We start from the raw sequence: 26,922 nt of genomic DNA on the forward strand, positions 1-26,922 counted from the left end.
CTTCCTGTTTGCCATTTTTGACCGTTGCCTGTGATTGGAGCACCCCTGACTTTATAACAGCGTTCCGCCTTGCCCTTCACACTTCTCCTGCGAGCATCCTTTGTAATCTTTGTAATCACCCTGAAGCAGTGAATTGAATAGGTGGGCTGCGTGCAGGGAGATCGTTCACTGAAGTGCAACTCTTGTCTCACTTAAAGCGCATCTTTAAATGAATTTGCTACAGTGAATATGTTCTGTTGGGTGCCCCATAACCTTGTTGGCGTCTGAGAAACAGTAATATTACTTTACCCTTCATGCAGAGTTCTTGGATACCACAGTGTGTTTACTACTTGGAAAATATTTAAGTAATTGGTTTCAGCAAATAATTCTCTTGTGATGTGTGGGGATTTTTTTCTGTATTTATCTTCTAAACCATTTTTGAAGTACCAGTCTGGCAAAAAAAAAAAAAAAAAAAGACTGAGGCAAGGGATCTGCTCCCTGATTATCTGGGCTTGGTTTGCAAACCCAGGGAATCTCCATAGGGAGCTAAACGGCTTGTCTAGTCCTGGTGAGGGTTTGGGCGAACCAGTTACTCAAGTCTGAGCGCCCCGAGCCCTGGGTGAGCATTGGGTGGTTTGAGCAAAGCCCAAACAGGGTGTAAGTAGGGGAAGATGGAGGAATCTTTTGCTAGATGTGTAGCATCTTGCCTGCATTGTGTGCAATATGTATTTTGAGTCTTACAAAGGGGTTTTCTGGGTTTTTTTTTAACCCTTTGAAAGCCACTGTTTGTTTTTACTGTTGCACATATCTGAAGAGGTAAATTATGTGCCTGAGTGCCCAGAAGACTGGAACTCTAGGAAGGGAAATCAATTACTCCAGGAAAAAATGGAAATTCCTCTTCACCTGCTATAATAAACGTAGTATTGTCAGTAGCTAACATATGGTAGCTATTTCTGTGGAAAAGTCAAAGTACTATTGTTCACTACGATGAACAGAAATAAATTTTCTTCCTTTTGTAGGTGTCTTTACAGTGCCCTCTAGTAATCTTTTGTAGAAATGCTCGATGTATCTTTTCTCAGACCAATTTGATAAAGTAATGAAAATGGTCACTGGACGAATTAAAAATAAATAATTGAACTCCGGTCCCCTGTAACTCATGTGCTTTCTGAAGGAAGCACTGCTGATACTAAAAATAAGTAAAAATTGCTTGCCAGCCTTTTTCGTACTTGATCAGGAAGAATATGAAAACTGTAAGCATTCTGAAGTCAGATTACTATAAAAGCTACCAGAACTGACAACTGTAAATTGGGAACTCCAGTAATGGGGTTTCAGCCAGGGCTGTGAAGTTACAAGCAAAGAAACTAATTTTATCTTTTTGCTTGAAGTATGAGGAAGAAAATTGCAGGGGAATAAGAGCCGTACAAACCATTCAAAAATGAGCTGGAATGGGCAAAAAAAAAAAAAAATCTCCTGGCACACTGTTAATTTCATATGAAAGGTAATCACTTTGGCTTATTTTGACAGATGAGAAAAGAGAAGTTTGACATTGGATGAAGGCTTTGTTAGGGGGTAGAGTACATGTCGGTTTTTGTAGTGCTTGCTACCCTGATGACAGTCATCACCCTGAAAGCATCTTAGCTCTGCTGTTAGATCATATATTGAACAACAAATCCCAAGAGACTTTGATTAAGGTAACTTCCGTGCCTGGAGTTTAAGTTAAAAAGGTTTTACCTTATTATCATTGTAGCTTATTTCTGTCATTAATAACACTAGAAAGGGGATATCATATTCAAGTATGTTTTGTTCTTTGTATCAGTGAAACACGGTACCATTTTAAAATCCTATGCAAACTTAAAGGGTTTTGTCAGTTAAAGAGATTGGCTATTTGAATGAAAAATGGTATTTTTCTGAAATGGGAGAAATGGCTTTGGTAATTCCACAAAAAAAGGAAAAGGTGGATAAAATGCTTTAAGCTCTCCTTCTGAAATGGTTATGAAAAGAAATTTTGCAGTTAGGATATTCAGAGTAGTTCCTTCATTGACTTAACCCGAATATATGGCGTTAGATGGTCTGACTTGCTTCTCCTTTGATTTATAAAAGCAAAATCTCTTTGAAAGCATGTTCCTTGCAGAAGGTGAGAGGTTTGTGGGACTCAGTTCCTAGATGTGGGTTCTATAAAACCCAAGGGTTATTTTTAAGCGACCTGAAAGAAATCCAAATTTTTGGTCTTAGTGGTTGTAAAGGATTCTTTTCCCTTTCATACCAGGAGGAATAAAAAGTCTAACAGAACTTGTTTTTGAAGCACAGCTGGTAGACAGTTTTCTGCGTTTGAGTGTAGGTTTAAGGCAGATGAAGAAATCGTTGTGAGAAGGTAACCGTCTAACAGTGGGACTGGGGGCTGGACAAGAGAGGAACATCTCCTTGGCGGGGATTTCTTTCGGGACAAGTTGCACAAGAGTACTACGAGAAACTGTTATAGTGAATCGTGCTTTAGGGGAAACTGCGGCAAGAGGAGTTTGTGCCCTCTTTTCTCCTTTGGTTTTCCAAGCTTAATGGAGCTGCAGCCCCTTAGTAAAGGGGCATAAGGGTTGTGACTCAGCGTGGCAGCACTTGTTAGCTGCCTGTTTAAGGGAGCCATTGTCACAGAACTTTTGACAATTAAGCAGCAACACTGTAAATAATAAAGTTGCTTCCATGCGTTCAAAATTCAGGTAAAAATTTCTAACTCCCTAGAGGTGTTAGAAAGGCCATGCAACTAACCACCAGACATAAATGTATCTCCTAAGATGTTTGATATTTGAGATTACAGTCTGTGTTTGGATTTTGCTCTTGATCGTTACCTTGTTTTCCTTCCCATTATTTAATAATATATGAGGAGATGGTATAACTTACAGAAAGAGTGGTTAGAGTAAATGTATGGATGCTTACTTCTCAGTGTTTTACTGCAGGCACACTGTACACTATTTGGATACTTTTTTTTCTTAATTCTGTTTCTGCATACTTTTTTTTAATGGGCTAATTTTTTTTTTAATATAGTTTTGTGCTTGAGGTCTGTCAGGAAGGTCAGTTAAGATTAAACCAACAATAATTTGTTACTAACGAGTGAAAGGTAACTGTAAGTATAGACAAAGCTGTAAAAGCGTGGTTGCAAAATGTGGCTGGCTTTGCTTGAATTTGTTCTTTGTTTATTGACTATGCTGTCTGAAAGGCAAGGATACTCCTAAGTTACTGAATGCAAAATCTTGAAACATACATTGTTTCTTTCTGTGTTATAGTGATTCCTATGATGATGACGAGTATCTTGACTTCTGTGTTCTTGTTAGCACATGGTGTCAAAAACCTTCTCAACTCAGTAACATAAAACCATTGGAGAATAATATGCAAAAACACTTACCTTTTTCACAACTTTGTATTTCTAGATGGATGCCTTGTGAAAAACACGGGAACAAGAAGGCAGAGCCAAGTTCCTTATAACTAGAAGCTGCCATCTGTGTGTTGATGACAGCCTGCGCGTAGGCCTGTTGGTATTCAGATAGGTGCTCTTCACAATGGACCATAAAGAATAATTTCTCTAAACTTACCATTTTATTGAGGAGAATGATCGAGGGTACAGGTTTTCTGGTGGTATCCTAGGCTGTTAATATTCCCTCAGTATTGTCTGCTTGGCCTGTATTGTAAGAAGGCACCTGCGCACAGGATTGACGACTAAAGAGAAGGACAAAAGCATCCGGCTTTATGCCGCTCTCTTTCAGGAGAATTTGCCTGAACAAGCCATTTTCTTCCTGTCTTTCTGCAGCAGAGAAGCAACCCCTTTTTAGTAAAGGGGGAGAGGGGCTCTGTATGGGTTGTTTCCCCTTATCACAAAGAAAAGGATGTGTCTCCCTTATGGATCTCAGAACATAGCCCCTTCCATTGTGGGCCGGGACGAATCTGAGCCACCTTATTGTTCTTCAGACATCGCTGCTAGCCGACAATGCTTGATGACGCTGGGGCGAAGACGAGTTACTCTTTTTGATGAATATCTTTGTTATAGTGTATTAAATCATAAAAAGAGGAAATCTGCTTGTGCTGAAGGAGAAAGGAATCTACTAAGTCTAGGAAAGTCTAGATTTATACATGGCATTACTTATCTTATAATGTTACATCACTTGCTCTCCTAGGTTCCACTGTCAGCCTACCACTGGAATTATTAAAGTACCAGCAGGATTTATATTGTACATCTGCAGTCAGGGATAGCTCTTACACTTTTTCCTTTTTTTACCTTGATGCTTAAGTGCAATAGCATTTTTGTCTCATAACTTATGGATTGTAGAGTCTTTGCAAAGAAAGAAATGAAATGGGATTTAGAGAATGCAGTTTAGAGAATTTGGCCTTTTTTTCAGTACGAGTGAACTTGCCAGCCACTATGTATACGATTGGGCTTTGGATGTGCTTTAAAAAAAATAAAATCCTAAAGATCTTTGGTTGGCTGATGTATATTGCCATCATATGCAGTTTAATTTGGTCAGGTGGTGTATATTCCCTAGGAGGAGAAAAATGTAATATTAAGCAGAAAATATATCTTTGTCTAAACATTCGTTCTGCTCTGGTATATTGTAATATCATATACAAATTTTGCCTATTGGGTAATGCAGAATGTTTCCAATGTTGTCAAGGAAAAAAAATTAATAGCCTGCTAATACTTACATTTTATTTAGAGATGAATGAATGTGGCACTTTATGCATATAGATAATGCGCTCCTTGGCAATGAGTATTTTAACAAGACCACAAAACAAGTTCATTGTGAGCTCTTGCTGGCAGCTTGCAAAGAATAGTGTTTGTAACATCTTGAATTAAAATACATTTGGCTAATTCTTGAAGACAGCTTTTTTAAATGATCTAGGTTAGGAAGGGCATGACATACTGTTTTTAGGACTACAAGGGCCATTGGGAATGTTCATTAAATTCTGGTGAAAAGCCTTTTAAAAGTTCAATCCTGCAGCAAGAGAGCTTGGATCTTTTATCATTGACTTGCAATACATGAAAAGGGGCTTTATAATAGTTCCTGCCAGTCTGATTAGGATTTTGTCCAATGCTTCTATTTTAAACATCAATTTTCAAGGGTGTTACATATGTACTCTTCACTTGCTTTGGAGTCTAACTTAAATGGACGAGTATCATCCCCCGCTATTGACACATCTTTCCTCAACACGTAAAAGGAAGTGAGCTTTCTTCATCAGAGCCCTGCATGACTCCTTCGAACGACTGAATCCTTGGGTGCTACTAATCTAAAGTCAGGTACTTTTGATGAAAGATGGGTTTGGTTGCTTTAATTTATCATTCTGTTTGGAAAAAGTGATTCTGAAACTATACCTGTGCTTCACATTTTCTTTCTGGATGGTTATTGCATTTGGTCCTTGTAAAATGGAATGCAGTTTCCTTCCAAAAGTTATGTGAAATCTGGTATTAAAGTCCTCTGCTTTGAATGCAGTTGATGGTCATCATCAGGAAAACATCACTACCGAATAGTTTTGGTGGCAACAGTGGATTAAAGTTGAATCTATAGCACTGGTAGTAGGGAAATCTTCTGAAGCATGTTGCCATGCGCTGGTTTGAGGTAATTTATATGTACTAAGTAGAACTGAGATCAGAGTGGTTTTGTCTGAAGTTATTTTCCTAAACGCCATAATTTCTGAAGAGCTTGTGTCAGGCAGTTGTTAAAGCACACATTTAAATGATTTCAGTTTGATATTGGAATGCTTGTGTCTTTCACAAATTAACTGGATAACGAAGGGAAGCTTCTTCCTACTTGTGCAGCTGGTTTGCATTTACTATTCTAGGCATTTCCTCACCTGAAGCCTTGCTAAAGAGGTACCACTGTACAAAAAGCGATGCAGCTAGCAGAACGTACAAAAAATGAAAGTAATCCTTCTGTAGGCATGGTAGCAGTGAAAAGAAGGCTAAAGGAAGTTTTGGATTTCTTTTTTCCACTGAGGTATGCCGCCCTTTGAAAATGCAGCATTTGGAAAGAGCGATTGATGAGCTTTCTGTCTTACCTAGCTGCTTTCATATTTCCTGTAGCTGGAAAGCGTTATATTAAAACTTCCTTCTTTTGAGTTTAAAAGCCTTTTCATGGTCTTTGGGGAAGCATGCTGTTAAGGAGAAGTTCAGGCAGATTCATCTTAACTTTGTGAACTCGGTGTCATATCTCAAATGTGCTCTCTTCGGTCCTTTTTCAGTGAGAAGAGTTGCATGCTTATGGTCCTTTGTCCTAATACCGAGAGGATAAGAGGTCGGCTAGGCTTGGCAAAGGACAGCCTTAAAAGTACTTCATTGTTAAGTATTTTCAAATCAGTTCTGTGTGATGAGTTTTATCGTGGCTGAAACAATCTCAGAACTGTGGGTTAATTTTGAGAGTTTGAGGAGAGGTGAGCTACAAGGAGGACTAGAAAAACCCAAAATATTTTAAATGGGAGGAGAGAAGGAGCTAGGGATGTATAAAAGTAGTCAGCTTGGCTTCAGTTCCTGGAAAAATTGAGGGGTAAGTGAACAAACTTTTTTCTAACTTCTTCTGGAAGGTAATGTGGGTAGGAGGGTTAATTGAAATGGAATTGTCAAGGAAATATTTTTCAGACCATTCTCATTTCCTTAGTAGTTTAAAAAGTTTCATAGAAAAAAAATAACTTCACTTATTCTTTCCTCAACCACTACCATCCCGTTACACTCTTGTAAGGAAATAGGGAAACATGGTCTTAACTGACATAGGATGGCTATGAAAAGGGATGGGTAAGTGTTGAGAGAAGTAGTAAAGACAATGATATTGAAGGCTGCTTTGTGGGGGATTTTGCCCTTGTGTATTCTGAATACACTTGTATTAGATGTCTTTCACTCACAGCCTGGATGACAGAGTATGCTATATTTGTTAAATTTTCACACGACTTAAAGCTGGAAGAGGGAGGACAAGGTTAGAGTTCAAAATTGGTAAACTTTTTTGGAAGGAGGAAAAATTTGGAGGAGCCAAGTGAAAGTTAATACAGTTAGGCAGGAGTAATCAGTTAGTCAAACATTAAATGGAAAAGAACAAGCCTTACGGCAGTTTCCGAGAAAAGGATCTAGGGATTACGGTGGTGAAGGGATTACAGATCAATGTAGTCGGTAGTGTTATGCTTCTGTGCTAAAACCTAGTGCCTGTATGTTGGGAGGGATGAAGAAGGGAGTTGTAGAGCTTCCAGAACATGTGAAGTGACACCGTACCTGCACCCTGACACTGATCTTGTCTCTGCTGGAGCACACCATCATGTTTTGGGCTCAGCACTTCAGGAAGAACATGGGCTGATTGGAAGGAGTTCAGAGAGTTGATTATCAGAGCCCTACTATCTACCTAGTACTAGGTTTTCTACCTAGTACTAAACTAGAAATGCTAAGCCTAAAGAAAAGGCTAGAGAAGGATTTATGTTCTCAAATATGTAGAAGACTGCTGGGAAAGATGAACAGCCTGTTCTCCATGCCCATGTGAGTGGCAAGAAGAAATGTGCTTAAATCATAGCAATACTGCTTGATAGTCCTAATAATACAGAGTATGAAGCACTGGAACTGAATGCCTGTAGGAGTTGCTGGGTCCCTATCACTGGTCTTCAAGAGTAGATGGGGCGGGGGCAGGGAAATACTTGTTGGGAATGAGCAAGATTTAACTGTTCCTGTTTCTGAGCAGGAAGATAGACTTGTCTTGCTTTTATATAAGTTTCTTGGGCCAACATTAACACAAATCCAGCCACTGTTGTATACATACCTATGTACGTACATCCGCCTCCCGTAAGTACGTGGAAGGAAGAAGGACCAATTCTGTCCTAATAATGTGGTGTCATTTAACTGAATAATCAGTAGGTTGGTGGAGTGGGAGAAATGGCTTGTTGACAGAAATAGAAGTTTATTAAGGTTTTGTATGTACAAAGCCTTTTCATGCTGAATCGAGGCTATGAACTCAGTTGGCTGGAGTGTGGATGCAGCCCACCAGCACTTGTCCAGAGTGCCACTAACTCTGAATTGCAAAACCTTTCTGAGAGTGCGGGCTAGAAAAAGGTCTCAATTGCAGTTTAACTTCCTTCAAGATGGGTCATAGTTATTTAACAACCCTTTGATTTTTTTTTTTTATCCACTGCTTCTGTGCAGGAGCATGGTAGTATCCTGAGTTGAAGCAGGCTGTGCTGTCTTCACAGGACTCTTGGGAAGAGCTTTTTTTATGTTACCTCTGAAACCTGGCTGAGAATCTGCTTCCCATTTTTCCTGGAAGTCTCTAATCCCTTCTTTGCTGCTGTTTCTTCTTGGCATGCTCTCTCTTGACATCCTCTGCTCTATGCTCTGCAATGCTATTTCCTTGGGCACCTTGTTGCTTCCAGGATAAGAACAATCTTATCCCATCAACGGATTTGATCTGCTCCAAGCTGCACCAAAGCCAGACGAGGCAAACAAGAAGCTGGCCTCCCCTTTTCAAGGGTTTCTTAGGTTTTATTTGAAAAGCCAGAGAAGAAGGGCAGAGAAAAACAAAACTCAAGAGCGTTTGTAGTTTGTTCTGGTAGGAGTCTGGATCTATATTGGAAAAACTTACAGAAGGTTGTAAATGAGGGAAAAAAGGTTGATAACTTGGATAGAATGCTTTCTCTTGGAAAACCCAGGGACAGTAAAGCTGAATCTTTAATTTTAAAAAAGACCTTTAGGTTTCTGGAGTGATGGAAGAGATTATACTGATAAACAGGTTAAAGTATTTTCGTGCTGCTCATGACTCTTGTTTCTTTTCTGCTATTTGGTGTATTAGAGCTGAAACTCGATACTGCGCACACAAAGAATCAAGTACATCTGCACATAGGTGTGATTATACAAACCAAAGTAACAGAAGCAGCACCTAGAAATTTTGTAATTCGTTTTTGCGGTTTTTTTGTTGTGTATGTTTGGGATTTTTTTTGGTCTTTTTTTATCCTCAGGAAAGACATAATCTCAATGATTTGGATACCAACATAACAGGTCTCCAGTCTGAGGCTGTTACTGTCACTAGGGAAACTTCAGTCTTTCTATACTTCTTTTCCTTATTTCCCCTTTGAATTCTTGAAGGTAGAAGAGTATTTGAATGATATAACCTACAAAAGCATAATTTATCTGTTGTTTCTTTCACACCACTTCTGCCTTATCTTCAAGTTTCTCTGAATTCTGAGTAGCAAAGACAATAGGCTTTGTGCAGGAAGGCTGGAGTCCCTCTCCAGGGGGAAGCTGAAGTCTCCTTGGAGATGAGAGACTTTCTGTGCAATTCAGCGATAGAGGGAATCATATCAATTTATTAATTAAGGCTATTTTAGAAGGTAAATCCGATTTAAAAAAAAAAAAACAAAAAAAAAACAAAACAAGAAAACAACCAAGCAATTGAAGAAGCTAAAATACAGGACAGACGTTCTTTACAAGTAAAGGTCTCCTTCATATTTGTACTTTTTCTAAAAACACAGGCTTCATAATTATTCTGTGACTTAATGAAACAAGTCTGGTTATTAAATGCATATTCCTCTTCAAGGTGGTCTTAACATACTTCAGCATTTCATTATCGACCTTACTGTGAAAGATTAAATAGTTTTGAGATGAGTATTTTCATGACCCTTTCTGAAGAGTTTAGTGTGTGTGGTAGAAGCTTCATTTTCTATTTGTCAATGCATTTTAACCCTTTTCTGACAATGCCTTTCACAAGTGGCACAGATTGCTTCCACATTCTTAGAAGTGCTTAAAAGGAAAAACATCTTACTGTATCATGTATTGCTTTCTGCCAGATCAAGTAAACTGGTTCATGGGTAGTTTTGCTACACCAATGTCAGATAAAAATAGTGTAGTATCTACCTGTACAGTACAACGGAGAAGAGGTCTTTCTTCCCTGCTTTATTTTATTGTCTGAATATTCATCTTAAAGACTAGATTTAACTGGGAGGCAATGCCCAGTCCCCCCAAGTTCAAGACACTTTTTCCTGTTAAGAACTGTATACAGGCTTTAAAGACCAACTGTTTTTTCCCATGTTTGCTTTGGAGCACATGCTAACAGATAGCTTAATGACGGAAACCACTTGCACTGTTTCGGGGGTTGGTTTTTTTGGAAAAAAAAAAATCCCAAACCGAAAAGTGATACCATGATACCAGTGACATCTCCTTTCTGGTCTCTAAACAACCTAGTAGTGTCCTGTAGATGCCCAGTAAAAAAAACCTGTTAGCAAAACTGTAAGGTTTTTTAGTTGATGCTACTGTTTTTGTTTCCTCAGTGGTTGTATACTGCTGTGTAAAGGGAAATGGAACTTCTTTGCCATAGCTGTTAAAGAACATCCTTGTACAGTATGCTTTGAGCATGTGACTTCAAAAAGTTATTTTTAAAATTTTTAGACAAGGATAGTCTGAGTCTGCCACTTCATGCTGAGAATACGTTAGTAGACACAGTGCTTGTAAAATAGGCTTTATTCATTAGGATTGTCATTTACCTGTTGCGTCTATGGAAAATAGTTATTTTCTAGGCCTTGCAAAAAGAGCTTGTAAGTTTGGCTGTGTGTTTGTTTTGAGCTGGCATTTTTAAGTGTTTCCTTTTGCAGCTTGCTTTCTTTCTATAAAGACAGGAGGAATCCTTGCAGCTCTGGGTTGAAGTGACTCGCTTCAAAAGCCCTATTAACCTTTTAGTCTGTGCACTTTCGTTTTTGGTTTGCTGGTAGACAGCTAGTAGTATTTCAGTTTACATTGCCATGATGTTTTGTACGTGTATCCCACTCCTAGTCCCCAGGTGGAGGAAAGGTGGAGTTTGTCAGAGTATAGGTGGGGAGCCTTGATGTTGTTTCTAAGGTTGGCTTTAAAAACAAAGACCCTATTTTCTCTCAACTCAACGTTATGCTGATTTGGAAAACTGTTCTTCCCTGAAAGAATTTTTCCTCTTTCTGTTTTCTATGGACGATTAAGTTAAGACAAGTCACAGTGATATTGGCACACAATCTTTCTGCTTGACCAAATACACCAGAAATACAGTAATTAAAATTCACTTCTTAATGCAAAGTAGATCTTAATTATAGAACTCTTTTGGGAATACTTAAAATGGAAAAGTAATCATGGTTATCCTGAACTAGAACGGAAGTAAAAAAATGTTTTATGGCACTAGCAAGATGTGTTAAGCTCAGAACTGGAGACTCTTTTTCTCTTGAGGGCTGAATTATTCTTCATGGTCCTTAATCTGTGTTATACGAAACAAATTACCGCACTGCTGTGGTATGGCACCCATACCACAAAAGGCCAAGAAAAGAGCCTTAAGAGTACCTGTTGTTTGTTGTAAATGTGGTACTCAAGCACATATAGTAGTTTGCTGAAGTTCTGATGAGGCAGACTTCTGTCTGCAATGGATTGCTTAGGACTATTAACCATATTGATTCCCATGTGAGCAGACGAATATGTTTTAGGGATGAAAACTTCTTTGAATTTAAGAGTCCATTGGTGTAAATAGTGAAAGCAGAAAATGCTGTCATATAGACCAAACTATTTCTAACATGTTCAGGGAGATGATATTGCAAGTAGTGATAGCTCTTGTGCATGTTACAAGATTTTGAAATGAGGATGCGTTTTATGTTTAAAAAATGTAGAAGGCTAACCCAAAAATTGTGTGATGTGATTTGTGTTTTACAGGATCCCTTGTGAGAACCTTCACTCCTTTTTACTTTCTGGTGGAGCCAATGGACATTCTGTCAGTTCGCGGAGCTTCTGTTATAATGAACTGTTCAGCTTTCTGTGAAACTTCTCCAAAAATTGAATGGAAAAAAGATGGGACTTTTCTAAACTTGGTGTCAGATGACCGTCGCCAGTTGCTACCAGATGGATCTTTATTAATAAACAGTGTGGTGCATTCCAAGCATAATAAACCTGATGAAGGATATTATCAATGTGTGGCAACTGTGGAAAGCCTGGGGACCATTGTCAGCAGAACAGCAAAGCTCACGGTAGCAGGTAAGTCTCTTTTTTTTGTGGTTAACAAACAGCATGATAATGTAGATGTGTACTCTGCCCTTGCAAAAAGAGGAAGGCACTTTCCAAGAAAGGAAAAGATAGTTTCATCAGTAATCAGTGAAACTGGGACTGTATCTCTCATTTTACTAGCTGAAAGTTGTCATATATTGTCTTCATCTAAGCAGCTTAATCTGTGGGTATTCTCAGGAAATGCTGAAGATCAGGAAAACTGAAATGAATGGATTAAAAAAAAAAAAGTGTCAGGTGCATGTAATCACAATGAAGATTTACCACAGCTTAGAAGGGGGAAAAAAGAGCAGGGTTCTACTTTCTTTATGTGTAAATACCCTTAAAAGTAACTTTCTCTGCCTACTTATATGTTGATATTTATCTGCCCTCTGTCATGAAACATTTGGGAAGCTCCTAAAAGCTAGCAATGTGTACCATTCCTAAAGAACTGGAAGACTGGTAGAGAAAGCAGGAGTGCTGGGGTTTTGTATTTTTCTTGAGTATCAGGTTGTGAACAAGGAAGTTTGAAAAGTAACAACCAACCAAATGCTTAAAACTTTCCTGACAGACATTAAGAAACCCAAGTCATAACCTCACCTTTGGTGTTTTGAGTAACCTTTAGACATGCCTTGGTAATAGCTTTTATTTAGGGGGTAGAAAGTAGTAAGTGAAGCTTGCACGTAAAAATAAAGAATATGAGTGGGGAGGGTGATCTGTTTTCAGAATGTCGTTTGCTTATTTCTCAGGGCTTGGGAGTGTCAGATTGTGTGTGTCTTGTAAACAGTATAGCTGGAAGAGACTTATAATTACTTAGTAAGAGTGAGACTTCAAAAACCAACCAAAAAACCCCCCAAATGTAAACTGAGGCAATGTAACTAGGAAAAAAGCCTATGAAGCAATTTTCTTTTGTTTCTCTAATGATGTTTGCCAGCCTTTTTCAAACAGTTTTTTTTCCCTTTGCTTAATAAATGTCTCGAGGTAATGAATTCTTCCTGACTAGCGCTACAGCATCTCCCAGAGCTGCTGCTTACTGTCATTTATATTCTGATGTTGTTTCGATTAAGTTAGCTGTAGCATTGTTGTGAAACATCAGAAATGTCAGAAATAAAAAAATTGGCGTTTTATACCTTAAAGGAGTGACTTTCAGAGTCTCTGAATGAGAAATACATTTCTAAGTTTCTTGGCAATGAGGACAATAAAAGCAGTTCTCACACGCTTATCTCGGGCAATTACCACCTTCTCACATTGCTGCTGTTGTGATTAATTCTGCTGCTTTCCACATGAGATCATTCAATGTGTTGCTTCTGTTATCATTCTGGTCTATATGATCATTAGGTAAGGTTAATGGGGTTAAAAATGAAGGTAATTCAAAATATCTGCAAAATTTCCAGTTCAGTTTTCCTGCATCAATGTAGAAGATACTGTTTTAATTGATAGTTTTTAAAACGATGCAATCTTAAAGAGCCTTTTAGTATTTAAAAAACAAACAAACAATGCAGTTCTGGTGAGTTTTGTTTTCAAAAAATCTTTGCTAGAAAACTGAACAAATATAGTCTAACCCAAGCCAGTACAAATGTCTACCACACAAATCGTTGCCCCTTTGTCTCATGTTGCCCTAACAGCTGTATTGGAAGATTATTGATTAATTCTATGCAATAAAAATTGTAATTTTTTTGTTCAGAACTAGAGGAAATGCTGTCGACGTGTGTTCTGCGTTGCCTTCTGCCATTGTGTTAAGTTAGAAATCTGCACAAGAGCATCCTCTGGCTGCAGTGTGCATAAGTTGTTCTGCTGCTCCAAAAGATTTGTCAAATGTAGATGTGTGAAAACCTATTTACTAACTCAGTTAAGTGCCAAGAGCTGTGCAAGACTACACAGAGTTTAATCCTTTTGTTGGGGGGAAGGGTAGCTTTGGTTGCTGAAAGCTTTGGAATAGGAGATGGAATATTTAAATTCTGGTTTAACTATGTTGTTTTTCTTGACCTCATTTGAATCCCTCAGTTTTATCAGTGGTTTTTAATATTTCTTCCCCCCCTCTTTCTTTTAACCGGAAGCTTTCAGGCTGTGGTAAGTGTGGGAATAGTTAGCATAGCAAGGTCTCTCCTTGGCCTCGAGATAACAGTGGGAGGCAGCTAATTCCCTTCTTAACTGAGCAGTGGCACGTTGAATTCGTATGGTGTGTGTGAATGTTGTACTGCGATGCACTTGATCTCCTTAAAAGAGAATATTATGAAGCGTAGCTTGCATGTTTTAACTGCTTCTTATTCATTAAATAACTTCATTGCCTGAAAATGACAAATTCTGTTGAGTAATGTAGGCCAGGGCAAAGAAAATTCAGTAAAAACGTGCCGTGTTCCATCATATATATGAATGAATACAGGTTTTGAGTTTTTAGTCTTATAACTGCACTATTTCCCTTAACAGCTGATAGATAATGCTGAGCAATCTACCTGTAGTGAGTCTTGCATAAAGGTCTAACAGGCTGATAAATTTTGATAAATTTCTCAAATTATTTAAAGGACTTTTTATATATTGTAGTTTGATGGATCAAAAATTTTTGAACGTCGGAAACTGAAGCTCTTTTATTGCCATAGGATGACATGTACTGATAACGCAAGGTGTTGCAAGGTGACAGAGGGGCTTAGTCAACCGTTGTATGAAATAATCAAACCGAAACACACACTCTCAGTACCTGAGTGTGGACTGTTCAGACAGTGACTGAATGCTTTATGTTAGAGCCCTACTTTCTTGGTTTCTTGCTTCAATTTATGTTTTTGACACAGTGCTATAAACGTGTTGTGGCAGGGGAAAATTGATGATGGCGTGGATTGGCAAGTTTGTAGTGCGTTTGACAATGTGCTTTTAAAGAACCTTTTCCATACATGATAATAGATGAGAAGCCTTTACTCTTCAGGTTTTTTGAGGTGTGAGAATCAAGGTTTCTGTGGCAACTGAGACTACTATAGAAATTGATCTTTTCCTTCTTTAATCTAGTTTCTCATGTGATTTTAAAAAACAAGCTAGAAGTTGTGATAAAGTATTATATTATGAAGAATACTTTAAATCAGCACGATTAGTCTGTAACTTGAAGTTGTATGCTACTGCACCTTGATAGTAAGTTGTTTACTGTTCTACCAGACTTCTAGTAGGAAATATTTGATTTTTAGAAGTTGCAAACAGCAAGAAATTTGTTAGTTTTCTTTAAAGACCAGTAGTTTCAGGATACGTGTGTCTCTTTTTCCTGTTAAGTGTGTGCTTCCACATTTTGGTTCCTTCTAGCAAATGAAGGTTGAGATTGTCGTTGCCAGTGTTTCTTCCTTCTTTGCTTCCTCTTGCTTTGCAAACTTAAGCATGTTGTAATGCTTTAAACTGGATTTGTGAAATAATTTATTTTTAAAAGTGATTTTTTGCTTGCTTTCTTTGAAACCAGAATATGACTGCACAAACATCAGGGTAGTGGAGGTACGGTGGTCATATAGTCCGTATAATGTATAGGTTTTTGCCATTACTATGATGGGTTTGAACTAGGGAAGTCAAAGGAACTGCCTAATTTATGTAAAGCCACAACACCTTTTAATCAGTGCCTTAGTAGAGTACGGGTTTTTTAATTGGCTTTTGAAATGCAAATCTGTCTTTGATACTTAAGTGCCAGTTAGATCTTAAGAAGGGTGAAGGGTTGGAATAGCTCTTACAAAACACGGATTAAAAAAAGATTTACAAAATTGTGGGGAACTGTGTCTGTAATTCATCTTGGAGATATAAATTTGTATGTATTTTAGTAAAAAGTATAATGATACTAGCTTAAAAATATTCCCGAGATGATTTTTTTTTTCCCAGTCACTATTTACTGCTACTTAGTTAAAGCTTTTGTAAAGCTTTTATTGAGAGAATGGCTATACAAAGATCTAAAAGGTCCAAAGCATGACAGTGGCACTGAGTTTCTTCATACGGATTTATCAGTTCTATATATCTATTTAAAGAGTGTTCACTAAATTATTTATTTCACTTCCTGTTGTCTTTTTTCCCCAAGTGAATCCATCTGTTTTTCTTCCTCTTTTTCCACTTATCTTTGCATTTGGTAATACTTGGCTTTGAGCTTTATATGTAAACTGCTTGGTTGTGATGACGTAGCTGTATCGCTGCATTGATACTAACTTCAAGTATGTCTGAGTTTCATTAATTCAAAAAGCACTTGGGGATAACTTACGACCTTTTTTCTCCCACCTCGATTAAATAATCTCCTTATATTATTATTTCTTATTTAAATAGTCATAGAAATTTTATTTTCAAACCTTCATTTCATAATTACTTTTAGAAAAAGTACAAGCAAATCACTTCTGTTAAGAAATATCCCTGCCATGTAGTATCAAAATCTAAAAGGGTTCAATAATCAGAAGAGGCAGGCTTTGTATTTAGTAAAAATGTAATACTTCTTTTGGAACCATCTGAAAACATTGCGGGTGCAGCACCGTCCAGAATGAGCATAGTTTCTTCCTGAAAAGTAATTCTGAAAACTGTCATGGTGGAGCTTCAGGTATTGTTTTGTGTTGAAGACATAAACACTGAAACCTTGATAGACTTCCCATTTTTCCATCTACAACTACTAATGCTTGCGTGACTTGTGTGGGTTGAGGCACATCGCGTACATACTTGGAAGAAAAATTTGGAGTTTAATTCAGGTATGCTCTAGCACTTCGTGCTCCTTGCATGGTGTTCTCTGTAGTTCTCTGCTTTTCTGACCTGAATAAATCCTCCTCTTTCTGCTAGTTCATTCAGCTAATCATATAGCTCAGACTGTACCAGACTGCTGAAGCCTCTGGCTTTGGGTCGTACTGCTGTGGCATGGCAGAGGGATTGTTGCAGTTTCATTAATAAAATTTGTCTTCACTGGTTTTCCAGAACTTCATTTAAAACCTTTGTATATAATATTTTTGTCTGTGCAATCAAGTATCTGAAGGCTAAATGTCAGAATGTGTTGACTATGCAATTACCTGTCCCTTTTCTATATGGTATGGTTGTATCCACATGATATGCAGTACATAACCACTTTCATTCATTCCTTCTGCTGACCTGTCTCCGTCCATGTACAGAATCAAACTCGGGGGCCAGGAAATAGGATAGGGTTATGTGGTGAAAGAAATGCTCCATGATATTGCTCCCTCAGGTCTCGTACAGCTTGGAAGATACATAACCTCTTTGTCAGGGGATTGCAAAAAGTGAAGATGATTCCTTAGTGAGCAGGAGACTTAAGACCAGAAGAGGAAAGCTGTGAACTGTATTCTCTAACCTACTGCATAGCATTGCATAGAACCTCTCAATAATGAGGATGTCAAGCCCTTGAGTTGTGCTTGACCAATGTGATTTACTTGATGTCGATACATTAGATGCAGAGAATGAGCTTTACTTGAGAAATTGTTCCAATTTTTAGCTGACTAGATTGCCTTTTGAAGGTTTATTTGCATCTTGAATATATGTAGCTTTGGGCTTCCAAATTGATGACTAGAAGAGCTGGCTGTGTAACTGCCATTGAAATTATAGGAGGCCTGGATGAGCAACTACTGTGGTATTTCATGTAATGTGGCTTGGAGGAATTAATTGAGTTATGAGCCAGGAGATGCTGATGTCTAATCCTGCTTCTGTTGCAGACTCATTATATGGTCTCAAGAAGATCTCCATGCTTTGCCTTTTTCTCAATGGACTAATAAGGAATTTCTCTTCAATAAATTTAGAGTATTACTTCTTATAATGCACCAAGATGCTGTAAATGAGTATGCTGAGAGAAAACCAAGTAGAAATAAGTAATTCTGTATCCATTACAGATTTTGGATGACATGCAGTAGGTAAAGTTGTGGCCAAGAGATGATTATGCAGGACATTCCCTGAGCACAGCGTGTGGGAGAGAGGAGGACCTGGATGGATGTGTTCTTGCAATTAAAGCTAGATCTCTGCAAGGCGCGTCCTCCAAGAGGTGTGTTGTGGTTGTGAGAACTTAATTTCTGGTAGGTTGTAGTACTTAGCTATTTAATGTTGAAATCGCTTATTTATGTATAAACAATGGTGAATAGTTAAGGATTTTGCTCCAACATTAATTTGGGTTGAAATTTTATCTCTGCCTTTTGCCATAACTACTGAGAACTGCATAAAAGTAACCAGGTTGTACAGTTCTGGAATCACATGTCTTTTGCAAACTTTGCCTAACTTTGAAGATCACAACTGAACAGTGTTTTATTTCTTACTGGACTCTGTGTGTGTGTGTGTCATTCCTAAAGGATAAGAGAGAAGCTTAGCTCAGTGGCTCAGCAGAATGAACTATGTGCGTATACCAGCTCCTCGGAGATGTGGTTAGGCTAGAAATAACAGCACGTTTTTTACTCAGTATTGCATATTTCCTTTAAGAGCAAGGGGGGAAAAAAAATCTTGATCTGATCTTCATGAATAAAGAACTTTCTGTACCTTGGCATTGGAAAAAACCTAAGAGCATAGATACTTCAGTGGAGGGTACTTAAGAGCACTTAACCAGTAAGTGACATGGGTGATAAATTTTCCTTGCAAAAATACATTTTCTATGAAAAAAGCATCTGCATTTTTCATAAATTGGCTTAGATCAAAATGCATTTCTTGTCAATGACAGGTAAATGGGAAAGGTGGTTTTAACAAAACTGCAGTTTGTACACTTTCTGTCAGCTCTTACTGAAAACGTGAGAGTTTAGACGTTTAAGATAATAAATGTAATACCTTGTATGTCATTCTAAATTCTTACAATCCACATTTGTCCAGTTACAGTGTGTGTGGGGGGGGAATCTATGTGAGCCCTTGGACTGATCTATATTAGTACTTGGACTGAAAGCAAAGGTCCGGATTCAGAACTATTACACATATTCTCAGTGTAAGATTAGGAAAAACGAATTTGTAGACTTTGTCGTCATTTACTTTTTCTTTTTTTTGAACAGTAACTGCATAAATTTGGGAGATGGGAACCGAAGTGATTGAAGTAATTTGTGATATAGAGCACTTCACTTGTTGGGTATGCAACCTGAAAAGGTTTGCCTTTTGCCGGCGTACCGTCTATTTCCTTTCCTTCTTCTTTTCCAACAAAACCCGAACAAATGCCAAAACAAAATGATGTTGATGTTTCACTCTGATCTTGAATGACTCTTACACCTCTCACATGGTGTTAGAGAGTTAGGGTACAATTTTTCTTCCAGAATTTGGTGGAATTTAATTCTTTTTAGGGGGTATGGCAGGAGAGGACTTGGAATTGCTCATGACTGAAATAATTCTTTTAAAATGAATCAGTAGAAATCCAATCAGACTAAATCTGTGTCGTTCATACGTGAACTGAAAGTGTTGGAGAGATCAGCAGGGTATCAACATAGTAACTTCTCTAGACTGAGGAGGGGAAGAAGTGTTGCTTCTGATCCAGGATCTGTTCCCTCTTGGGCGGCAATTGGTCTGTCTCCCTTATTTTTGTGGTGTGCGTGCCAGGAATTGCTTCCTGTAATTCCTCGAGCCTGATTGCAAGTCCTTGTCTATCCAGTTAATTTATCGTGCTTTTTAGTGCTGTGTTCTCTCCAGCAACTCATATGAAAGCAGTATACCAAGTTATGATTTAGTATCAGACAGCTTACTTGCCACATCTAAAGCAGATAGCTGTACAGTTTGTCTGCAGCTGAATTGATTAATCCTGGGTGAAAGCCCACAGCAGCAGAATTTTAGGCCTGCTTGTTTTTAAACTCTTCATTGATATCTAATGATCAAGTTATAGCCTGGGTGAAGAGATTCTAATTTGCTAGTTGAATGATATTAAAACCACTGTTTCTATTTAAAAATTCAGGTTTTCTTAAGCTTTTGTGTTTAGAGTTTATTACACCTAATATCGAATAAAATCAGACAGCCTATTTTGACTAATACTATTCCTGTCCCTAATTGCGTGGGTCAGTGAGCTAGTTAAAGCTTATTTGTCCTCACTGGAGGGTAACGAATCCTCTTCTGTAGCTATAGGAGAGGGGGCACAAGTAGATCTGTAACACTCGTGCCTGAACTTTCTGCTTTAGTAACAATTTAATATTACGGTTCAGAAAAAAACAAACTAGTATGTATTTTCTAGAATGGAGTTAATTTTTAGTGCAATGAGAGATCCCTTACTGAGCCCAGTCAGAAAAGGGGGGGGATGATTATGGATCCTTTTCTCAGATGGGTAGATGCAGGAAAAAAATGCAAATTGGTGAAACCTCAGATGTCCATTACCAGCTATCCCATTTACATGTAGTGGAAATCTCCCTTCTTGCTGGGATGTCTTGTTTAAGATGGTTGTGGTAGCTAATATTCTTGATTCTTAAACACACAGCATGGAAGTGTTTAAATCCTGTGGTCATTCATTAAGTTAAGATTTTCTTAATTGGGCATGATCTTAGGTGCAATATTCCATGTCACTATAAACCAAAAAGACTAGGTTTTATCAGTTTACCAGTTTGCAACTTAAATTTTTAAGTCTTGTAATTAGCAAAGAAAGTATCTTTTGTGCATTTGGTTAATGGCCAAAGTTGTCTTTATGTTAATATACTTCAAAAAATAATATAGTTACTGTAAATCATAAAAAAAAAAAAATTAAAGCTTTTTGCAGTATACATTCAAGTCTTGACCTTTAGTTTTGAAAATATGGAAGGCAATATAGTTAATCTCCAGAGAAGCATGAATTCTGTGAAAGGGAGCTTCAGTGCCAAATTTCTAAAATCACTTGGGTTTGTAGGAGACAATCTGTTGATGGGTAATTCTACGTGGTGATACAAAAGTAGAAGGTGAGAGCATACTGATGATGCATCAACACCCCTAAACAAGAGAGTTGGATGAACTTTTTTTGGATTAGCTTTCTCATTTGTTAATATTTTCACTCAAATATGTATTTTTCCTTATTTATGTTCTGCATGTCAGCACCAGCAATCCCCTTTGTAATTTTGTTTGACAAGTTTTCGCATAGATTGCTCACTAAATCCCAAACTGTCAGGCAAGTGATAGTTACATATGCAGCCTGTATTCTTAACTCACTGCATTTTCTAGTGTGGGATTCAACAAGAAGTTTCAGCTTTAGTTAGACAGGGTAAAAGTGAAGGGTCTCCACACTGGCATTGTTCGGATTTTTGATCAACTGAATATTGCATTTTGAAAATGATAAGAACTTGTACTATCACACCTACCCAAATGAAAGACGACACAAAAGCAGTAAGGGTAAGAAGTATCATGGCAGAAGTGTGTGTATGATTAATTCTTTATTTTTTCATAATAGAAATTCAAGAGCAAGTTTAATGACACTGAAAAGGAAGCAAAATGGAGGAAAATTATTTTTAATAAGGAGAAATTAAGTTATGAAACTTGCTATGGTTGATCTCAGTGAGGTTAGTTCTTGGTAACATTCTTAAAAGCATAGGATATGTCTCATCATTCACATAAGTACACCAGAAATAAAAATGTTTAAAATTATTAAAAAAACCCTGCAACTCCTACTTATTTGCATATATAAACCTCTGGTTTTGGGGGGAGCATGGGGAAATGTCTTTAGATAATTTATAGGTTTCTGTAAAGGTGTTGCTCTTCCTTCTCTAATAGCTTCTGAAGTCACATTCCTGGATTAGATGCCCCGTCAGTCTGCTCTTTTGTGACTATTCTTAAATTGAACACATTAAAAATAAAGCAAAGAAAGGCTTCATTATGGAGAGACCTTTAAAAAACTCTCTCTGATATGATGAGCTTAATTGCTAGCAACTGTCCGTGATTCAAGGGTCAGTGGTGTGATAATCCACACCTTAGCTGTTTTTTCTCCGGATCCCTTTGAGTGAACTACAGTTTTGTTGAATAATTTGCTAGTTATACTGCTTTTAGTGTTTCTCTTCCTTTCTGCCACGCATCCTTGTTGTCCCTAGACATCATCTTTTTCAGCTAGATGTTTGTATCTATAGAAGTTCTTTCTCCTTTGTATTTATGTCTCCTGTTATGTCAGTCTTCAAGTACTCTATTTGTGAGGGGTTTCTTTGCTATTCATGGATTCTGAGTATTTCTCTGTGAAACTGTTTAGGTTATTTCCTGTCTCCTATCTGTTGTCAGGTACCAACTGTCTTTGTCACTGTCTATAGAGTTGCCTGCAAAAGTTGTTCTGATCTTTCCTTTCTTTCAGTTTCTTGATAAATTTATCATGACAGTCTTCTCTGTGCATTAATCTTCTTTGAATAGCTTGTTCACATGAGCTTTCGTAATTGATAGCCTCGCCTGGATCTAAAATTATTTAACCTGTCAAGCTCTTTTCTTTCACCAGAGTACTCAGATCTTATTCTTCTTTTGTTATGGCTATTGATTTTGTTTTAGAAAGAGTGATTGTGGGCCTGAACTTTTTTTTTTTTTTAGGCAGTCTATTGATCAAGACCTGAGGTTTCTTAAATGGTGAGGCGATCTGCATACCTCATCTAAAGGTCTTCTCTTAAAATCCCACAGTGTTTTCTTCATTGTCCTCACTATTAGAATGATCTTCAACGGTACCAAATAAATTACTCCGTAGTTTGCACGCCCTCTGTTCATTTTTCTGTGGTATTAGAAATGTCTACTTAGCATGTTTCTCAGTGTCTGTATAGATCAAATTCATTGCGGCTACTGCAGCTTTTCCTGCTGCCTTGAACTGCTGCTATTGATGCTGGAGCTTTTCTGTTCTTTGGCCCTTTAATTGCAAGTCCTGTCTCTGATTTTAATGTTGCTATTACTTCACCTACTCCATTAGCAGAATTATTTTTTCTGTATTCCTGTGCCATTTTGTGCAGCACTTTCTGAGGCTGACCTTCCGCTGTGCCGTGGACTAACAGCCCCCACCTCACCCCACATTACCTTTCTTGTAGTTTATGGTTGTTGTCAATGACCTCTGTATTTTTGAAGGTCTTCCTTGAATCACCTTTCTTGTTCCCATTTCATTCCTGGAATAATTTATTGATCTCTTGTTGATATCATTTGACTAGAGTTTGGATTTGTTTGTTTAGCCTTGGTCTATTCTCTTGTCTTGTTGTTTTTCAGCATTTTCAATACCTTATCAAAGATCAGTTCTTAATTTCTGATCTCTTTTGTTTCCTCCAAAGGATTTCTGAGATACTTCTATCAAGGAAGGCTGGATTAACTTCTTGCTTAGCATTTCTTTCTTCTACATTATTAGTTTGTTTAAATATACCTGAACCTTATTATGTTAGGGTTTTCCATAACTGCTTCACTCCTAACTTGAACAGCTATCCACATTCAGTTATCTTCATTAAAAATTCTGCCAGGACACATTCTGCAGTTGCAGAGCAACTGTCTTTCATTTTGAAGTTACCAGGCACCAGACATTCATCCCTTCCCAGAGCCAATCTTAATCCATTCATAAAATTCCTCTACTACTTCTCCTGGAGCCATAGCTGGTCAGGCTGTGAGCCTGGATCATCACTACAGACTTGGGATGTCGCAGAGCATAGCGAGCATACACTCAGCTGTTTCACTTCCCCCCTGCCCCGGTTAGGAACCGTACCCCAATTGATACAATATCAGGATGTACATCGTGTCTGCTCCTCATTTCTTGGTCTGTTTTAGTACTTCGTTATTCCTGGGACTTCTGGCAAAGGTAATGTTTGGCAAAGTGGCATCATAAAGTTATTCCTAGATGTTTGACTTGTCTCTTACTTAATATTGTGCTGTCAGTCATGAGTGTAGTGGTTTCACCAGGATTATTTTACTGACATTTGTCTCATTTCTTTTCATCAAGCTTTTGCGAGAGAGGCTCACGTGGGATTATTGTGTCCTGGTTTGAGTGTAAAGAGTTGTTTCAGGCTAAGCGAAGTTTCTTAAGAAGTCAGGATCTCTCTGTATGTCTGTTTCCGTTGATGGACTGAGTTCAACAGGTACTCTGAGCTTTCTGTGTCCTGGTTCAAAATCAGAATTGATCTGTAATCAATTTGTGAGTTTTTTCTGATATCTACATGCCTGTGTTCTTATGCCGTTGTATTTCAGCTTTTGCAAAGTCTACCACTGGTACGTAAAGGACAGCTATATAAACACTTGTTGTTTAAAATAAATTCTGAGAGAAACTTTTTTGCCAGGTAAAACTTCAGAATATTCTGATGTGTTTTACTAGTCCAGACACCCTCTTAAATTTTTGTATGTGTGGTTTCTTAGTTTTGTTTTTAGTTTGTGGTTATGTGGGAAAGCTCAGATCCAAGTCTGAGACGGGATGATGGCAACCTCAAATTCATGTAATCTAATTTTGTGCTCCAGGGCATGATCAATCCTGCTCTAACTTTCCCTGTTAGAAGCTTGTTTTGACAGGTGTAATTCTGTTCCTCTTTGCACAATATTTTGTGCAGTATTTTGCTATATCTCTCCATAGTTTTCTGTATAGCTTCCCCATATCATAGTGTCATCAGATAATTGAGCTTGGAAGGGACCTCAGGAGATCTCGAGTTCAGTTGCCAGTTCAAAACAGCTCTGCGGTCATACCAGGTTACTCTGTGTGTGTTAATTGTATGCGTATAGGTAGGTATGTCAATGTGTGTGTTACTGATGTGTACAATGACATCCTTTCCCTTCTCCTCTGTTTGTGAATTCTGATCAAGGGATACCTTTTAAAATCAGTATATGCCATGTTAATTATGCTACCAAGGCTATTTTTAAAAAGTCAGGTTTCTGATTATGTACTGAAATTTCTCATTCCTGTTGTGTATTCCACATACTTCCCGCTTTAGTTTAGCCAACAAGGACATTTGGTAGGTTTCCTTCTCTTCATATTACAGTCTTTCTAAGAATACTCTTCTCTCCCATGACTAGTTGTCTCCTGCCCAGATTTTAGGCCAGGTTGCATTCTCTCCTGTCTAGTTGGCCTAAGCAAGGGGGGAAAAAAATATGTGATAGTTGGTGTTTCTTCTTTGTAGAAAGGACTGGAAGCATCTGGCCTTATCTTAGTTCAGGTAATGCTGGGCTTCTGTTCTCCATGAATGTTTTGTAATTACGAAGTCTAATCTATTCGCTAGTGAGATTCGTGAAATATGTCTTATTAACAAAATTGTATTTTAAAACATGTTTCACACCTCTGCCACTCAAGACAAATGATGCTGAATAATGTTCAAGCAAAGGAGAAGAAAAGGAACTGCAATAATTTAATGAAGTGTCCACAGATGGCTGGACTTACTAATTTTTTAACAGGGTCTGGGTGAGAAGCTGATGTGCTAACAAAATGTGTGGCATCTTTAAGATCCGTTGCTTCACTGAAGGATAACAGATGTTGTAGCTATTTTAACAATAAGGTTTCATGTTTCTATACTCCTTTACCTACTTGCATTGCTAAAATCTTCACACTTCCCAAGAGGCTATTTTAATAAAGTAGTAATAGAGTTATGGATTTGTCATAAGTTCAAATTCGATTAGGCAAACGAGAATGGGGAAAAAAATGAAAGTGTCTTAAAATTATCAGCAGTTTGCATAATCATTCACTGTCTCTTTGTGTTTGAACAAAACGATTTAATGCGGAAGGATAGTAAGGTGAAAGCTGTAGGGTGGCAATGTTTGTAGATGATACTACTAAAGTTAGTTTAGAGTTGGGTAAGTTATGAGAAACTTGTGTAAGAGTAACACTGGGCAACAGAGGATTTTCATAGCTGGTATACAGGAGGTAACAGGTTTGGAAAAACTGTCAGCTGCTCCTGTGTTTTACTTTCTCTGTACTGCAATAGAAATAATCAGGGAAAGAACAGGGAAAACATTTGCTGAGCACATTGAGATGTCACAAAAAAGCCTGAAACCAGCCCTGGGAACCAGTTAATTGCATAAACATGTAGAGTCTGTGTGTGTGTTTAGAGCTGTTTAATGCTTATACAAAGTATTACGTTAAATTCCAGTCTGTGAAGTAGCAATAGAGGAGACTCAGACACACGACAAAAATGCTCACAAAGACTTGATCTGACAGGCTTGTGACCACGTAGTAAAGGTACACAACCCTGCCATAGGCAGGGAAAAAGTGAATTCCTGTGCGGCCTTCTGTTGCCCTAGAGACGAGGAAGTTATTCTCTTTTCTTATTTTTCTTTTGCAGTCTTGATTTGGCAAGATTGATGCCAAAAGGTTAGTAGGGTACTAAAGAGGATTAAATGTGCGTATGGTAATAGCATCCACATTAAATAAAACCGAGCATTTACAGTGACTGCTGACGGTCAGTATTTAGAGCAGAAGGCAAGCATTTACTCTGAAGTTAGTTAGAACATTGTCCTATGAGCGAGTTATTTAGTAATTGTTGATTATGGAAGTTTTTTCTTTCAGCCTCCTTGAAAATGATTGGCACTGGCCATGGTCGCAGAGAGGATGCTGAACTAGATTAGCATCTGGCTCAGTGCAATGAATTCCTCCTCTTCTGGAAAGTACAGGAGATGAAATACTGGCTCCATTGAAGGCAGCAGACTACAGCTGGAATTTTTACCATCTGTGTTTTCCAGGAGCATGGGAATTATTGCTCTTCTAGGCACATCTTTTTCAGAAATGGAGACAATGGGCCACAGATCTCAGTAATGCTTAGACTGGGAATGCCGGCTGAATGGAACAAATTTGCATTAAGTAGATTGTTCATTCACATTCCTACCATTGCTCTGGTCTTTTGATGGGGGGAGGGGAGAGACAAAAGGGAAGGAGAAAATAGGGACAGAGTTGACTCCTTTGCCCCCCCATTTGCATTGTCCTAGCAGAAAATTTGAAGTTTTGTGGTGCATCTAATTCCTATTGTATGCGTGTGAGAGTCGCGCTGTTGCTTGTGTGTTCTCCTACCAGTGTTTAGAGAACATTCCAAGTGGAAAATCATCCTTCCTAAATTGAGTTTATTAACCTGCGTTCCTGCTAGGTCAGTAGTATTTTCCTTCAGTGTCCTAAAATCAATACATAATGTACGTGTGCTGCCACAGAATGATTAATGTACGTA

General features: G+C 38.0%; 1 protein-coding gene across 1 annotated transcript in view; it reads left to right on the top strand.

Moving 5' to 3' along the window:
- The window catches only part of NEO1 (neogenin 1), a 213,474-nt gene that overhangs the window by 54,288 nt on the left and 132,264 nt on the right, over positions 1 to 26,922 (top strand). The window contains exon 2 of the mRNA XM_050903397.1: positions 11,639 to 11,956. Coding sequence (XP_050759354.1) covers positions 11,639 to 11,956 — 318 coding nt within the window. The remainder of the gene's footprint in view (positions 1 to 11,638; positions 11,957 to 26,922) is intronic.

The sequence above is a fragment of the Gymnogyps californianus genome, chromosome 11 (assembly GCF_018139145.2).
Source record: "Gymnogyps californianus isolate 813 chromosome 11, ASM1813914v2, whole genome shotgun sequence".
NCBI lineage: Eukaryota > Metazoa > Chordata > Aves > Accipitriformes > Cathartidae > Gymnogyps > Gymnogyps californianus.